At 45.3% G+C, this 16,915-nt stretch overlaps 1 protein-coding gene across 1 annotated transcript; it reads left to right on the top strand.

Annotated features, from left to right (window-relative positions):
* The first annotated feature begins 2,654 nt into the window (after positions 1 to 2,654).
* STX12 (syntaxin 12) lies at positions 2,655 to 16,792 on the top strand. The gene is made up of 9 exons (XM_040086299.2): positions 2,655 to 2,808; positions 6,531 to 6,600; positions 8,357 to 8,456; positions 10,177 to 10,314; positions 11,197 to 11,240; positions 13,052 to 13,157; positions 13,615 to 13,687; positions 13,857 to 13,939; positions 15,349 to 16,792. Exons 1-9 carry the CDS (start codon positions 2,697 to 2,699, stop codon positions 15,436 to 15,438), a joined length of 816 nt encoding a protein of 271 aa, XP_039942233.1. The 5' UTR covers positions 2,655 to 2,696; the 3' UTR covers positions 15,439 to 16,792.
* The last annotated feature ends 123 nt before the right edge of the window (positions 16,793 to 16,915 follow it).

Raw genomic sequence — 16,915 nt, 5'->3', positions numbered from 1 at the left:
GAGAGAGGAGAGGGGAAAGGGGGAGAGGGGAAGGGGAGAGGAGCGGGAGAGGGGAGAGGGGAGAGGGAGGAGATGGGGAGAGGGGGCGAGGGGAGTGGGGAGGGGAGAGGGGAGGAGGGAGCGGGGAGAGAGGGGACGAGGGGAAGGGGAGAGGGGAGGGGGAGAGGGGAGAGGGGCAGGGGGAGAGGGGCATGAGGGGAGAGGGGAGGGGAGAGGGGAGAGGGGAGAGGGGAGCGGGGAGAGGGGAGAGGGGAGGGGGAAAGGGGAGAGAGGAGCGGAGAACGGGGAACGGGGAGTGGAGAGCGAGGAGCGGGGAACGGGGAACGGGGTGTCAGGTGCTTGGTGCTGAGCGCTGGGTGCGGGGTGTCAGATGCGGGGAGCGGGAAGCAGGGTGCCGGGTTCTAGGTACTGAGCGTTGGGTGCAGAGTGGTAAGTGCAGGGTACTGCGTGCTGGGTGCAGAGTGCTGGGTATGGAGTGTAAGGTGCTGAGTGCTGGGTGGGGAGTTCAAGACCTGGGTGATGAGTGCTGAGGGTCCTGGGGTTCACAACACTGGGGTCCCTTCTCAGAAGGAGGCGCTGGCCCCATCCTTCCCACGGCTGTTTGCTCCAGGGACACGTGGGCTTTGTGTAACGGTAGTGATACGTTCACCCTGTGTGCCCTCAGAACACAGAGCGAGGAGCCAGAGCCCTGGGAACCCTCCTTGCTGAAGCAGAACATGCCATAAGCACAGCAGCACCATGGGGATTCTCTCAACAGCCACTGCTGTCACTTTAACTCCTCCTGCAAAACTCCTTACCTGCCCCATGAACTCCGTGTCTCATCTTCCCTCTTCCATTTATGTCGCAGGCTGGCATGAGTGTGACTCCCAGAGTGGCATCTGGGTGGGCAGACAGGAAAGTTTCCTTCCAGGGCCCCACCACCCTCACGGGGAAGAATTCCTTCCCAATATCCCTGTCCTCTGGCAGAGAAAAGCCATTCCATCTCTGTCCTGTCCCTCCATCCCCTGTCCAAAGTCCCTCTCCAGCTCTCCTGGAACCCCTTCAGGCAAGGGAAGGCCACAATAAGGTAACAAGTTATTTTATACAAGTTTCATTCCACAGCCCTGCTCCATATTTACCATCATTTTGGCCTGTTGTGGATGCTTCTGAAATTAATTTTTTTTTCTTGCACCAAGCACTTCTCAAAGAAATATTTACGCTCTTACTTTACTCACACATACACTGACTTTTCAAGTTCTCATAGGGCATTAGCCCAGGTTTTTTTATTCAAAGATTGGATGTGCTTTCCTTAAAATACTACAACTCCTGCAGCAGGGAGCAGAAAGGGATCTTCTATTAAATTCCTTTACTCTTGATTCACAGGCATTTGCGTTATTGCTGGTGGGATTGCCCGGTACTGGAAGCACGGCTCCTCCTCACCCCAGGCCAGGCTGTCACTGCAGTCTCACCCTGGCAGGGCTCCTTTGTCCTGTACCTGTACCCTGCAGGGCCAGGGAAGCGACTCTGCCCCTGCACTCGGCCTTGGTGAGGCCACACAGCGAGTACTGCGTTCAGTTCTGCGCTCCTCGCTTCAAAAAGGACATTCAGGTGCTGGAGTGCGTCCAGAGAAGGGCAACAAGGCTTGTTAAGGCTCTAGAAAAACGTGTGTTAAGAAGAACTGGGTTTTTTAAGTCTCGAGGAGGCTCAAGGGGGATCACATCGCTCTCTGCAGCTCCCCAAGAAGGGGTTGTGGTGAGGTGGGTGCTGGTCTCTTCTGGTGCGCTCACAGTGAGAGGACAGGAGGAAACAGCCTTTAGCTGAGACAGCAGAGATTCAGATGAGACATTAGAAAAAATGTTCTGTCGAGCATAGGAAGGGGCTGCCCAGGGAGGTGGTGGAGTCACCACCCCTGGAGGTGTTGAAGATGCGCCGAGATCTGGCTCTGGGTGACGTCTTAGTGGCTGAGAGCTTACAATGGCAGTGCTGGGCGGACGGTGGGGCTGGATGATGATCCTGGTCTACTCCCACCCTTGAGGACTCCGCGATTCCTCACTCCGGACCTCTCTCCTCTCACTGCCCCTCTCCCCTCACACCACCCCTCACTCCGGCCCATTCTCCCCTCACCCCTCACACCGCTCCTCCCTGCCCTCACTCCGGACCTTTCTCCCCTCACTGCCCCTCTCTCCGGTCCTCTCTGCCCCCTCTCTCCTCACACAGCCGCTATCTCCCCTCACTGCCCCTCTCTCCTCACACCGTCTCTATCTCCCCTCACTGCCCCTCTCTCCTCACACCGCCTCTATCTCCCCTCACTGCTCCCCTCACACCATCTCTGTCTCCCCTCACTGCCCCTCTCCCCTCACACCGTCTCTGTCTCCCCTCACTGACCCTCTCCCCTCACACAGTCTCTGTCTCCCCTCACTGTCCCTCTCCCCTCACACCGTCTCTATCTCCCCTCACTGCCCCTCTCTCCTCTCACACCGCCTCCATCTCCCCTCACTGCCCCTCTCTCCCCTCACACCGTCTCTATCTCCCCTCACTGCCCCTCTCTCCCCTCACACCGTCTCTATCTCCCCTCAGCGCCCCCCTCTCCCCTCAGACCGGCCGCGCCCGCGTCTCCCCGCGCTCTGGCCCCGCCCCCAGCACGCAGGCGCGGCGGCCGCGCAGGCGCGGGGCGGGCGGGCGCTGTCAGCGGGGCCCGCGCTCGCTCCGGCCCGGCCATGTCGTACGGGCCGCTGGACCCGCGCGGCCCCGGGGCGCCGCCGCCGCCCCGGGACTTCGGCGGCATCATCCAGACATGCAGCGGCAACGTGCAGCGCATTGCGCAGTACAGTGAGTGCGCGGCCCGGCCGGGGAGGGACGGGGCGGGCCCGGCCCGGCGGCTCCCCGAGGCCGGGAACGCGAGGGTGCGGCGAGAGCCGGGGATGGGCACAGCCTCCCCCGAGCGGCGCCGGGCAGGGCTGCCCGGGCCGGGCGGACCCGGGCCGGGCACACGGCATCGCACGGTGATGCCCAGCCCGGCTGCGGGGCGGGGTGAGCGCTGTGGGCGCTCTCGGTGAGGGTCTGTCCCTGTCACCGAGCCTCCCCTTCCCCGCGGCGCTGCCACCTCGGTCACTCCGGCCGCTGGCTGGCATCGGGTGCCCTCGGTGAGGGGCTCCGGGGGCAGGAGGAGCCCGAGGTGTCACCGCGCCCGGGAGCAGCTGCTGTGTCAGGGATCTGGAATGGGGATGAAGGCGCGGCTTTCGCCCTCGCTGTACTGGCGGTGTCCTGCTCCCGAGCAGGATGTCACCAAGGACACGGTGTTGCTCTTTCTTGGTCATTAGAGAAAGTTATTTGTAGTACGATAATCATAGAAATCTCAGTATTGATCGCTGAAATGCTGCTCATTAAAGCAGTCGCGTCCAGGAGAGACTTTAGTATAATCCTTCCTAAGGATACAGCCTTTGCTGAAAAAGACATTCATCGTTCAAGTGCCCGTGCAAGTTTTTAAGGGCAAGATCAGTTGAGCATGTTGGCTCCTCAGTAAGTTGGTGACTTCTCTGATAATACAAAGCTATTTATGTTACTGAAAATGCTTTGCTCAGTCATGTTCATTTCTCCTTGGTGTAGGCATTGCTGAATTGCTTCAAAGTTTGCCAAATAGCATGGCTTATTGAGGTCTTTTTTCCTTTTTTCCCCCCTTTCTACTTTTTCTTTTATACTCCTTCCTTCTTCCTTCCACGGGATTTCTTTGAGCCTCCTGTTCTAAGCAGCTCAGCTTCTCTCTCTCATAGGACAGGCTTCTGCTGTCTCATGACCTGCATCCATCCTATCTCCACACACTGCCTGTCTCAAGTTAAACAAATAGCCTTACAGTTTGATCGAGGTGGGTGGGAACACACAGAACATCTGACTTAATGTTACAGTAGTTAACTTTATTACACACTATATAAAAGGTTTCCATTCAAGCCTAAGAGAAAAGATATATCGAAGCCTTAAGGCTGTCCTCATTTCTTCTTCCCCTATAAGGAAAAGAGCAGGCAAGCAGTATGCACAGCTGAGTATTATTCACTTCTTTGGGGAGTCTCTGTGGGGTGAGCATTTCACACAAAATGTACAGAAAACCGGTGGCCTGAGCTGGCAAAACTGTTGTTTGCTCAGGTAGTGTAGCAAGCTTGAAGCTAGAGGAGAGATTTAAGTGTTTCAGGAAATCTCTAGCTGCCAGGTAATGAGTATGTGGCGGGCTCTACAGCCTGAAATTAAAAGGAGATGAAATTAAAAGTAGAGATGGAAAGCTGTTGACTTAGGGGCTCTGTGTGTTGGTGCATACCCACTATCTAAAGAATAAAGAGCTCCAGCCTCTTCCTTTAGTTTCCCAGACACTTTATTCTCATTTTGTGTAGACTGTGTGTGTTTTTGTTAACTGAGATAAACTAAGCAAAGCAAACTGCTGGACCTGGCTCAGGGCAGGACGGACATTGCCTGGCCTGGAAATTGGACTGTGCAAGAATCTCCCCATGCAGAGAGAAATAAGTCACAGAATGTCTGGACATTATGGCACAAATGCTGTTTGCCAAGTCCTCAGCATCCACTCACAGAGTGCAGTCCTTGTGTCGTTTGTCACCAGCTTGACTATGAATTTTTCTGACCTTCCTGTGTCTGACAGAGCTGTGAAATATGTGCAGTCTTGCTTGCTGGAAGCCAAGCTCAGTACATGAGGAGTTGCCAACCAACTCCTCACTGTATAACCTAATAGAAGTCTGAAATTCTAGGTGAGAATACACTTGGTGGATGTAAAAGCTAATTACTGTCTAATTGCTGATTAACTCATATGGCAGCTATAGCTGAGCTGCCCTTGTTATAAGCCATTGGACATCCCTGTAAAAGAAATGGCCATTGTAGGGATCTGATGCTTCTCCAGCAACACATTTAATCAACTGCAGAGGCTCCAGGCTGAAAGCAGAAGTTACACAGGAGGGAGTCTCTGGATTGGAAGGAACTCTTGTTAAACTCGTGGGATAATTCAGTTCAATTCAGTTGCCTGTGGAGCTGTATTAAGGTGATCCTCCTTGGTCTTGCCTCTCACTGCATGATGTGACAGCACAGATTTTGTGATTGATTTGGGACAATCAATCTTTGTGCTGCTGTTGTAAGTGCCAAGCCTGGCACTTCAGTAATGATAAAAACTGTGCTGCTGCAGAAATAAAGTGGATCAGCTTCTTGATCTGTCAGAAAAGAATTCTAAGGTAGAGGGAGTGGGGAGAGAAAATGTACTTGCTTTTCATGTAGGCTAATGGTTTGATGTGATTCACTGTGTGGTTTCATGATCATGAGTGCCTACATAAAGAAAATAGTGGAAAAACATTGGAGATAAGGGAGAAGGAGGTCTAAAATATCTCTCTATGCTACAACATGATTTCAGATTGACAGAGGCAAACTATGAGGTGCACATTGCTCTCTGTTGTTCTTGGAAGATTATTTGTGCCAGTATTGTGAAAGGTTTGGACTATCGTGAGCGGACAAATTCAGGTCTGAGGCCAGGGGGCTTTGAAACTAATAGCAGCAGTTGGCATTTTGTTTCTATTTTTTTATTTTTTAACAGAACACTAATAATTTAAGCAACCTAAAAATAATGTAAAAGTGGCAGCAAAGCACAGTGAAGTTTTTCTGCAGCAGTGATAGTCTAAAATACTGAAATAGCAAGGCTGGTAGAAATAGTTCTGTTAGTTGGTCTAAAAAGGGAAAGGAAAGGAAAGGAAAGGAAAGGAAAGGAAAGGAAAGGAAAGGAAAGGAAAGGAAAGGAAAGGAAAGGAAAGGAAAGGAAAGGAAAGGAAAGGAAAGGAAAGGAAAGGAAAGGAAAGGAAAGGAAAGGAAAGGAAAGGAAAGGAAAGGAAAGGAAAGGAAAGGAAAGGAAAGGAAAGGAAAGGAAAGGAAAGGAAAGGAAAGGAAAGGAAGTGCACAAGCTCTTACCTCCACTGACTTCTCTTCAGGGTATCTATGCCTCACTGTCTCTTTCTTGTCTGAAAGTTAGTTTGTCAGGCTGGATCATGTATCAGCAGGGATGTTTAAAATATACTTTGCATTTCACAGAATCCCAGAACTGTTGGGTTTGGAAGGGACCTCTGGAGTTCACCTGGCCCAGCCCCTGCTAAAGCAGGTTCCCCCTGAGCAGAATGTGCAGGACAGTGTCCAGGGAGGGTTTGAATATCTCCAGGGAAGGAGACTCCACAGCTTCTGTGGGCAGCCTGTTCCAGGGCTTTGTCTCCCTCTCAGCAAAAGAATTTTTCATCATATTTAGATGGAACTTCCTGTGTTTCAGTTGTGGGTGTTGTCCTGTGTCCTGTCTCTGGACACCAGTAAGAGTCTGGCCCCATCCTCTTGGCATCCACCCGTAAGATACTTGTATATATTTATAGCAAAGAATGTAAGTGTTGCCTTACAAGGTTAAGTCAGATATTGAAATAGATGTAGCTTTTAGATTTCTGTTGGAGAAAGCCAGAAGAATGCATTTAAGAAGGAATAAAATATTTTTGAACTTGTCTTACTAATTCATCTTGTTATCTCTTTATCTTCAGCTGCTCAAATAAAGAATTTGATGAGCCAGCTGGGAACCAAGCAGGATTCCAGCAAGCTTCAGGAAAATTTGTGAGTATTAAATGAGCAAACATTGGTGTAGATGTTCTTTCATTTCTGTCTGTGTTCTTAGGGATAGTGAGTTACTTTCTTCAGGATTATGCTTTATTAGATAAAATTAATAGTCCTACAAACCCAGAATGAGTAAGTAGTTTACTGGGCAAATTAAGGTGTTTCTACAAGACTCTAGAGAAGACATTCAAAACTGCTGGGTAGGAACAGTTCTTTCTATATTGTTCTTCTATATAGTTTTTCTGTAGTTTCTTTTAAAAGTAGTGGTACCTCAGCCATGCATTAGCATTGGCTGTCCTCTGAGGAGCAGTCATCCTGGCTTCACTCATGGTTCAGGAGAAATGAGTGCCATACCGGGTATTTGGTGCTCACCTGACACCAGTAAAGAAAAACAGTCAGGGAGCCCCATAACTGATGAAAAAGTAGCTTGTAGTACACATGGATTTAGGCAGTAGAAGGATTAGCAATCATGTATGGCAGACAAAATGTCATATGTAATTTCAGAATATTCCAGTGGGGACAATGTAGAAGACATTTAAACAGGTGCAGTTCAGACTGACCCCTGGAGAGGCTGTACAGGGGCTCTCTGTGTCTATGCATCTTTTACAAACTCCTGGGGAACATAAATAGTATATTATGGAAAGAATAATCTCTGAGGTCATCAAAGAAAACTTGAAAGTACATTCTTCCACTGTCTCTTCATGTGACAGTACCTTGAGTCTCTGAATGCACAATTATCCTGGTTTTTAGAATAGCAATTTTTGGATAAGCTCCTGACTCGTGGTGGAAGATACACATACCACATTTGAAGGATGAGATCAGAGTCCAATTGGGAGAAAAAGGGATTTGTTTCCTTGAGCTGCTCAGTTGACTCAATCTCTTTAATCAGTGGATTAAAGAATTAATCACTGGTGACCAAACAAATGCCTTCCCATTTAACGTCACTGCGTAATCTCTCCTCTTTGGGCTGAGAGTGGCTGCACCCCACAGATTGTCAGCTGCCACAAACTTGCCAAAATGCATGGATGGTTTGTTTAGTTTACATTTACAGTTTATTCAATAATGGATCCTGAATGCCTTGATTTGTGTGTCCGTTGGGTCAGGTGGCTTTCACTTAAGCATCTTGTGCCCATTGAATGCAAAAGAAACTGCTTCTGGTTTTAGTATTTTTTCTTCCTAGTTTACAGTATAGGTTTTATATAATAGCATTAGATTCTTCACAACAATAGCTTCATATTGCAATGTTGTTGGAAAACATAAAGGCTCAAGGGAAAGCCTTGCAATTCCTGAAGTAGCAGCTGGATTGTTTTTTTTTCTGACTGTAGTTTTTCACAAAAGTGAAGAATTTAATATCAGAATCCCTGTACTTTTATTAAAGGTACATTTAACCAATGGAGTTAGTGGTTGTCAAGTGAAGAGTTAGTTTCTGATTAGTACCATAAGGAATTCACCCTAAAAGATTATGTTCACTGGATAAAATTGTTTCTCTCTTATGCCACTGGAGAAAAAGATTTTTTTAAGCTACTGAACTATACTAGTTAGCAGGGAGCAAAAAGATTCTTTTTAAAAATGTAGTCCAGAGTCATGTCGATGTTAAAAAAATAAAGTACATCTTTTATCCTTTAGGTTGAAAAAAACCTACTGTAAATCTGTGTGATCTCAGAACCCCTATTTAGTCATTATTCTGGATGCTGAAATGCTCAGTGGTTGCTTTTTAGGTAAATTTTGTGTAACTGCTTTTGAACTTCTGTTTCAGACAACAGCTGCAGCACTCTGCAAACCGCCTTGCCAAAGAGACCAATGAGTACCTAAAGGAGTTGGGGTCTCTGCCACTTCCCCTCTCGGCTTCTGAACAGGTAGGCAAGCAGAACTTTGTGGACATATTTCTAGATCATTCATTTCATGAAACTAGGGTAGACCACAACGTCACAAAGCCTGAACTGGCACAGCTGAAGAGACAATGAAGGATGATGACGAAATAGAGAAGCTCATTAAGCTGGCTGCATCCTGCCTGCTTATGTGACACTGGGAAAACCATGTTTCCCAGGGGCAGATAGATATAAAACCTTCCCACATGATAATAAGAGGCCCTAAATGTTTGGGGAGAACTCAGTGTGCAATTCTGCTTTTCTCAGTAAATTTCTGAAAAATAATCTTGTTTGCAAAGTGTGTGTGGTGGTGCAAGGCAGTGTTTTAGGATGAGAATTCAGAGCAAACTGCCTACCAGTATGAAATGTGAGCATGCCAGAAAGCTTTCCCTTGCATGTGATTTATTAGTGGGAAGCTGACTCACTTTCCTGATATTTGAATAAAGCAAAATATGATGAGGCAAAGATTATGATTTTCTCTTACCAAATAGTTCCTGCTCCCTGTGGGAAAGGGAAGGGACAGTCCTCTGTGTCAATTCACCACTGCCTGCTTTTGGGATGCTGTTGTAGCATGATCTGGGGATGTGGGATGTAGGATGATCAGCAGATGTTGTCTTGGTCTAATTCTGTATTTAAGGTTCATGTGCCAATTGGAAGCATGGCTGTGCTTTGCTGGTTTGTTCAGCAAATATTTTTCAGTTAATCTTCTGTGGTGAGCAAAATCCTGTCATGTGCATGTCACTGAATGCAGCGCAGGGAAAATTCAGTCAAAATCTGCAAAAGCTGGAAAAAGCTGAGGATCTGCTCTGGCAGAAGAGTTGCTGCTTCCAGAGGGTTCAGATGGAAGCTTCAGTGTATTATGAGGCTGCTGTAGTGGCTTATTTTAGAGAAAATATACTTGAAAATATATTATTTCCTTGAAATTATTGTTGAATTAGTACAAGCTCATTGCAGGATTACAGTCCTGGAAATCCCACAATTTGGAGCCAGCTGTTGCAAATCTCTCTATCAGAAAACATAAGAACTGACGACCCAATGTTGTCCTTGGGACAAGCTTTTCCACAATTTCTTCTTTCCCATCACTGGCATGTCAAAGGAGGTTAAATAAATTGACATAGTAAAATGAGGATGAAAAGGATTATTGCAACTAATGTATTTGGAGAAAAGATAAAGTTGAAATGTTTATCAGGACTAAGGATGTTATCTGATCTAATAACAACATCCTGATAGTGTGGCATGGTTGGGAGAAACAGCTTAGGAGACTGGGGCAGTGGATGTTTTCATTAGTTCTGGAAGTGTGGGGCTTGCTGTAGTTGTGAGAAGGTTTAAGTACTGTGAGTTGGCTAAGCGAAGGGATGGAGGGAATAGGCATTGGAGGTAACCAAAAGGTATGTAGTTAAATGTGGTGAATTGTTGGAATGTGATTAGAATAAAAGTAATGGTGTAGCTCAGACTTTAAAACCAGATTGAAATTGGGAGAGCCTCGTTGCACAAAACTGTCCTGCAGTTGGCAAGGCATGGAGCATTGATTTAAGGAATTAAAACACGGTGGGCTTTTTGTTCTGTCCAGCACCCCAGACCGCTGGCACCAAAAGATCACTGAATGCCAGCATTCATTGTTGTTGTTATGATGGCTTTTTAAGGGTCTGACAGTCACTTTGCAATGAATGGGAATGTCTAAACTCTTGTTTGTGTTTCGATTCTTCAGCGCCAACAGAGGCTTCAGAAAGAACGATTAATGAATGACTTCTCCACGGCCTTAAATAATTTCCAGGCAGTACAGAGGCGAGTGTCAGAGAAGGAAAAAGAAACCGTAGCAAGGGCGAGAGCTGGCTCTCGTATTTCTGTAAGTATTTATGGGAATTATGGAGTGATACAGTGAACTATGAGTCTTCTGAGTGATCTTGTGCTTGCCTTCCAACCTCATACTTCTTTACTGACACCGTACTGAGTGAGGCTGAGGCCTTGGTGCAGTAGTTTTCCGTTCCTGGTGTTGGAAGTAATCTCGCTTCAGCATGCTCCAGTGCCAGTGTAGAGGAGGGAGGGAATCCTGGTAGTTGCAAATGTTGCAGAAGATGAGATGGGGAGTCTAAGCATAGTGAACAGCAAAGTATTTCAGGCTGCTCTTCACTTCATGTCAGCCCTATGCTATAAAATTTAAGACTTCAGATGGAAACTTACCACACCTTAAATTATATATCAAATCTCACACTGTGTTGCTTTATATTCTTATAATTTCTGTCCTGCTAATATCTCCAATGTATGTTCGCTGTTATGGTTTGACAAACCCCTGTGGCTACTAAGAATTCCTAATAAAATGGCCAGTGAAAGTATATCTCTCCTCTTGCCTCAGGGCTTTCTGCTAGCTCTGCATTCTTAATTTCTGCAAGGGAACGTATTTATCCATTGAATTATGCTCGAAAATTTTTGCTTCATGTTGGGAAAGGAGGTTACAAACATTGACAGCTGATCCAAGAACATGGACTGGCTGCTTTTGATCATTCACTTGCCTCTGATTTGCAGAGACAATCTGAATCTAAAAATTAAATCTAAAGGTGAAGCTAAAACTAATCTTACATAACCTGAGTTAAATCTGAGAGCTGCAGTGACAGTGGCATTCTACAGAAACTCTCTGGACAGTGTGTGGCTTGGTCTTCAAGATGCTGCTGGTGGTTTTGTGCGTGGTCCTGGTAGTCTGTGAGAGTAGTGACTCATTTATCTCTTCCAGGCTGATGATCGGTTCAGAGAAGAACAGCTTGTTTCATTTGATAGGTAATAACTTCTTGTACTCTTGAGGTTTTCACTACATGTAACTGAAGTTTTTATGGTGTGATATATTACTGTAACTTGGTCCAGGCTCTGCTGGCTGAATGCAAAGCAAAGAGTTGAAAAGCACTATTACAGCACACATAATAGAGTATGTAAAAAACTGCATATGACAGTATTTTATCCTCCTTAAGTATAGACTGTGTGATTACTACCTGAGGGGAACAGTAGTGCCCTTAGGATGTGGCAGCTGGAGCTCCTGGTGTTCTGGCCTGTAAACACAAGATTGCCAGACAGGATTTCAGTCACTGTGGCTCTTTCCACAGAGAGCTGCATATTTATGGCCTGGGTTTGGATGCTCTCTAGCAGGCCAGTTGGAGCTACAGCAGAATAGCAGATGAGGCTGCCTAAAATTCAGAAGTCCTGGACATTGTGCACTGGCAAACTAATCCTGGAATGTGCACAAGACAGCATTACTCTCACCTGTCAGACAGTTGCACTGCAGTAACAGTGTGCCTGTGGGGTAGATGGCTTTGGAAAATGTAGCATCAACTCTGCAGTGTGGTAAAGAGAGCCTGAGCCCCTCCAGAAGTATCTGTGATTAGCTGGGCTGAAATCCATTGGCCCTGTCTGTATAAATCCTTTGCTTTGTGAATCGAGAGACCTTTCTTACCTGTTTCACCCTCCCTCTGCAAACTGCCCTTCATCTGCTCAGCTGCTTGGTGTGTGTCCCTTCCTTAGCCCTGTGCTTTCCCTCTGAGGCAGGGGTGAAACCCCAGGTGTTCAGTGATGCAGGTGCAGGGATGGGTTTGAAGGCCTTGCACACTAAAGCAGTGGGACCCAGAGATAAGAGATGATGGCACCCAGCAGCTGTTCCACATTCAAAGCTGTTCTGGTGTGCTGTGTGTGTGAAACTTCTGCTTTTGAGATCTGCAAACCCTCTGGTCATCTCAGAGCTGAATTACTGGAATGGTCAGCTGAGTCTGACCTATTCATGTAGTTTATTTTCATTTCTTAAGGCCCTTTTAAGACTTTAAAACTTACTATTTGGTGTTGTACCGAACACTGGACTGGTACAATGTTTTCTGGCACACTTCTCTATTGAAAAGATGGAGATGTTGCCCTTGAAGAACATTCTAAGCTGAACACAGAGGTGGCCTTGTATTACAGATGCTGACTCCACTCTAATTCATGTAACTGCAGCAGTTGTGAAGAACCAGCTCATCAGGAGAGAGGTAGACTGGGATGCAGAGCTACTTGAGTTTTAGTATCACTTTTGGTGTGTAATTGAATGCAATGTTCCTGCTAGACTAACGAATTGAAATACTAAAACACTTTAGCCTTATCTCCAAATGCCAAATAGTCAAGAATCTTTGAATCCAGATGCTTTTCAGGTGTTCTTCTGTTCTGTTAATGTGCTTGCAGGCTGCTCTCTATCAGAGCTTTCACCCTGATTTCTCCCCTTTGGAGGGATGGTAAGAAGCAAGGAAGGTACAAGTATTTTTTAGAAAAAGCAGAACTGAAATAGGCAGGTTTCTTCTGTAATGCTGTAGATAAAACTGTTACATTCTAGAACAGAGTGTGCTATGCATGTAACTGCTTTCCAGTGTCTTCACATTGCCTGATCTATCCCTTTTTTCAATTGTTCCAATTTGTGACTGTTGTCACAAATGGGCCCTATCCCTGTACACAGTGACAGGGCCAAGAACCTGAGGGTTGCTCTGTAGGAAACTCTTCAACTTTAACTCATTTTGCTATAAGATACAGCATGGAAGTGCCTATTGTCAGAGAAACACTGACTTTCCCTCTCTTTCCAGTGGTGAAGATTGGAATCAGATGCAGTCTCAGGAAGAAGATGTGGCAATAACTGAACAGGACCTTGAACTCATTAAAGAAAGAGAAACCGCAATCAGGCAATTAGAGGTGACGGGTCGATCCTGCACAGTTAACAGTACTGGGAGATAAATCAAAGGATGCAGTGTTAATTAATGGGATGGGCAGAGGAGAGCTGATGGTGGAGTAACAGAGTTCCTCACAGAGAGGATTGATGCCAAGATAATCTCCCTGTCCCTGTTGAAGGAGGTATATTTTCCTTCAGTGTTGACTGGTGATCCTTCAGATATGGCAGGAGCAACTCATGTTGCAGTGTTCATGATTTGCTAATTGCTCTGTGTGATGAAAGAAGTATTCAGTAGCTGGACTATTGTAGGCTCCTGTGTTAATCCCAAATTGCACAGGTGATAACATCAAATCACATCAGTCAGTGAATGCTGGTGTCTGTTCTTACCCTTTGAATAATGGTCAGAAGAGGTGCTAAGAGTGAGGATTGGAAAATATTGTACCCAGTGGTCGTTGTAACTTGTTAAATTGTTGTCTTCAGGCAGACATTTTGGATGTCAATCAGATATTTAAGGATTTAGCCATGATGATCCATGACCAAGGAGATATGATTGGTAAGTGCATTTGGATAATAAGAAGTTTTTTCTTGGTTCAGTTACATGTTTTGTCTACATGGATTAAATTTTCAGTATTTTGCATTAAAAGTATTGTACTTCTGGCTGTAATTTTTAAACACTGAAGCTCTGAAATATTTTGCAATGAGTTCTCCTTTTTTTTCCATAGATAGCATTGAGGCAAATGTTGAAAGTGCAGAAGTCCATGTGGAAAGAGCCAGTGAGCAGTTACAGAGAGCTGCCTATTATCAGGTAAAATCTGTGTGAAAATCAGTTGCTTAATTGTCAGTGTATGGTTGAGCAGTAATGAAACAGGCAGAGCAAGAGGACTAAGGACTGCAGCACACCACACTAGTTATTAAAACCAACTCATGCAAGCTGGCGTTCATTCAAAATTGGCTGCAAGGAATATATAAAACACTTGAGTCAAAAACATGGTATTGAAATTCACCTTCTACTTTAGAGTAGGTAGAGTCTGGCTCTTCACATTCCGTAAGCCTAAGTGTTTACCTGTCTTTGTAGTTGTTAGGTAGCAGAAGAAACAAGAAGAGATTCTGATGTTGTATCCAACTTGCAAACATATCAGCCAAGACACTGACATGCAAAAAATCCATGCCCAGGCTTAGGTAACTTCTGGTGACCAGGATTTGCAACACTCCTGTCCAGCTGCTGAGTTTCTGTCCCATAGTCTGTGCTCCCTGCCCCATCAAATCCCTTGCAGTGGCTCTCACTGCTGTATGGTGGCCAGTGTAGGTTCCTTTCATCATCCTTGTCCCTGTAGGTTCCTTTCATCATCCTTGTCCCTGTAGGTCCAGGTTCTGCGAAGGGGTAAGGGTTCTGCTTTAGTCAGTCCCGTTACTGCTGGGACCTCAGGCTTCTACACAAGAGAAATACTGGACTCTTAAGTGGGAGGTACTGGAAGGCAATAAAACTTGCTGTTAAGGGCAAGGGTGGGACTGTTGCTTTTACCATCTGGCAGTGTGTAGTAGTATTCTCTCTCTCCATGGCTTCCTTGTCAAAGTTCGGAGGCATTTATAAAACTGAGTTTGGGAGCTTTTGGATATGTTTTGCATGTGGTTTTCTTTTTTTTCTGCATGGAGAAAGAAGTGGTTATATATAACTACCCTCAAATCCTTAGATGCCAAGTTAAAAATAATTGGTATAGTCCACAGTATACGGATGGACTGTAGTTTCCTGTAATGGATAAAGTGAGCAAAGCTGTAAAATCCAAATGCAGTAACTGTACATGAAATCATTTAAATTGTAGAAATGCAATACCAAGCCCAAGTGGCCAAGGGGAGATTGTATCAGAGAACTGCTTAGGAGTTTGATTAGGGTTACCTGAAAAATCTAAATAGCTAGAAAGGTTTGTCCTTCTCTGAGGCTTGTATTTTCCTTAAGAGAAGCAAAACCTGTCACATTTTGACTCAACTACATCTCTTAGCCCACTGCACTCCTAAAACTGAAAACATTCATGTGTAGAATCTTGGAGTTTAAGGAACATGTAAAAGTCTTCAGAGTACACTGGTTACTTCTCTCAAATAACTGTGGGTATCAGGTGTTCTTGTTCCCCCAAGTTAGTAACATGAATGGTAGCCTTGCTTTTTCCTCAAGTGTTCCTGGTGTCAGTGGCTTTTTTTTTTTTTTTCTTCTCTTATTAGAAGAAATCCCGTAAGAAGATCTGTATCCTGATTCTTGGTCTTGCTGTGGCCTGTATAATCATAATACTCGTTATCTGGAAGGTAAAATGAAATCTTCCCATGGGACCCAGTCTCAGTGCTGAGATTTTTTTTTTTGTCAGAGCAAACAGCTGACTAGTCTCGGAGATGAATTGACCACCCTGAGAGAGCACAAGTTGGAACTACTTCTGTTAATAGATATTAGCAACTAATGTGCAGATAACTAGTATTTGGAATTAGTGAACCATGGAGACAGTATTTATCAGTTTATATACAAATTATATTGTTTTATGTAACTAAAATCTTGTGGTTTTGCTTTCTGTAATGTGTTATTCCCTGTCCCAGCTGTATGCTGAAGTGTGATCAATAATTGGAGATGTCTTGTTTTTGACAAGTCGCACAACTTCAACTTTATGTGTAGGTAACTTTGTTGGACTGGAATGAGAATGACATTCAAAGACAGCCCACCACCAAGTCCCATTATGTAAATCCAGCAGTTTCTAAAGTCTCCAGTATCTGCCCCATGGTTTTTTATTGTCTCCAAGTGGCTGTGGTTCTAGATTCTCTCGAAGAAAAGGACATTATCACAGATTTGAGAGGCGAGGAGGATATGTGTGGATGATAATTTGAACCTCTACATGCTGGTCAGTTTAGCCTTGAGACTCATAACTGTGTTGTTTAATTTTTTGGGTTGTGGTTGGGGTTGTTTTTTCACAAAATGGATCACTTGAGGACAGAATGTTCTTTGACTTAGAATCTAACAGTGCAATCTTCTTAGACAAGCTAGCTGTTCGCTTGCTAGTGGACAAATAAATCTCTTCCAATGCTGACTCAAACACTAACTATAAAAAGTTTAGCTGCTCACTCACAATTGTTTTTAGAAGCTTCCAGGGGGAAAGACACTTAAAAATGAAGAAGTGGGCACCCAAGTTTACAAGCTAGCAAGATTAGTGAAGAGTGTTAGCAGAAATCTTGATTCTGAAGAAGTGCTCTTGAAGCTCACTTGTAGTGTTCGAGTAAATGTTATGTGTGGCTTGTGAACATTTGGTATTTTCAATTATTTATGAAACAAAGTGCAGAAACTGGCTGAGTGAAGTGCTAGGATTTTCAGACTGAGGATGTGTGTGCAAATGAAAAAGATTGCTGGTTCCAGCTCATAGGGCCGGGCAGAACAAGCAGCCATTCCCCACTTCAATGTAGCTCTGAACTGACATGCACTGAGGGAACAGTAATCTGTGCAATGCCCAGTGGGGGTGGTAAATGCAGCATACTGACCCATTTTGTATTTAATCCTTATTCCATGTCTCGTCTATAATAAAGTAAACGTGAAAGCTGGGAAGGGAGTGTCCTCCCAATTGCACAGTGGTTTGCACTATTGCGCCATCATTCCATCGAATAATCATCAATAAACATTTTTAAAAGCCTCTGTCAGAACTCATTTCTCTTGCAGTTTAGACGTTGGCACAGGTGTCTTTGCAGTGGCCCCTCTAAGCAGGGGACTTCACATCCACACAGTGGTGTTTCCTGCAGCTTTAGTTCTGTGGTCCCT

This window comes from Hirundo rustica, chromosome 25 (genome assembly GCF_015227805.2).
Source record: "Hirundo rustica isolate bHirRus1 chromosome 25, bHirRus1.pri.v3, whole genome shotgun sequence".
Taxonomy (NCBI): Eukaryota; Metazoa; Chordata; class Aves; order Passeriformes; family Hirundinidae; genus Hirundo; species Hirundo rustica.
This window is presented reverse-complemented; position numbering and strand designations above follow the sequence as displayed.

What these genes read in the sequence shown, in the direction of transcription:
- STX12 (XM_040086299.2), top strand. Translation starts at nt 2,697, where the DNA reads ATGTCGTACGGGCCGCTGGACCCGCGCGGCCCCGGGGCGCCGCCGCCG. An exon ending in AGCAAGCTTCAGGAAAATTT is followed by an intron (nt 6,601 to 8,356) that starts GTGAGTATTAAA and finishes CTTCTGTTTCAG; the next exon opens with ACAACAGCTGCAGCACTCTG. An exon ending in CCCTCTCGGCTTCTGAACAG is followed by an intron (nt 8,457 to 10,176) that starts GTAGGCAAGCAG and finishes TCGATTCTTCAG; the next exon opens with CGCCAACAGAGGCTTCAGAA.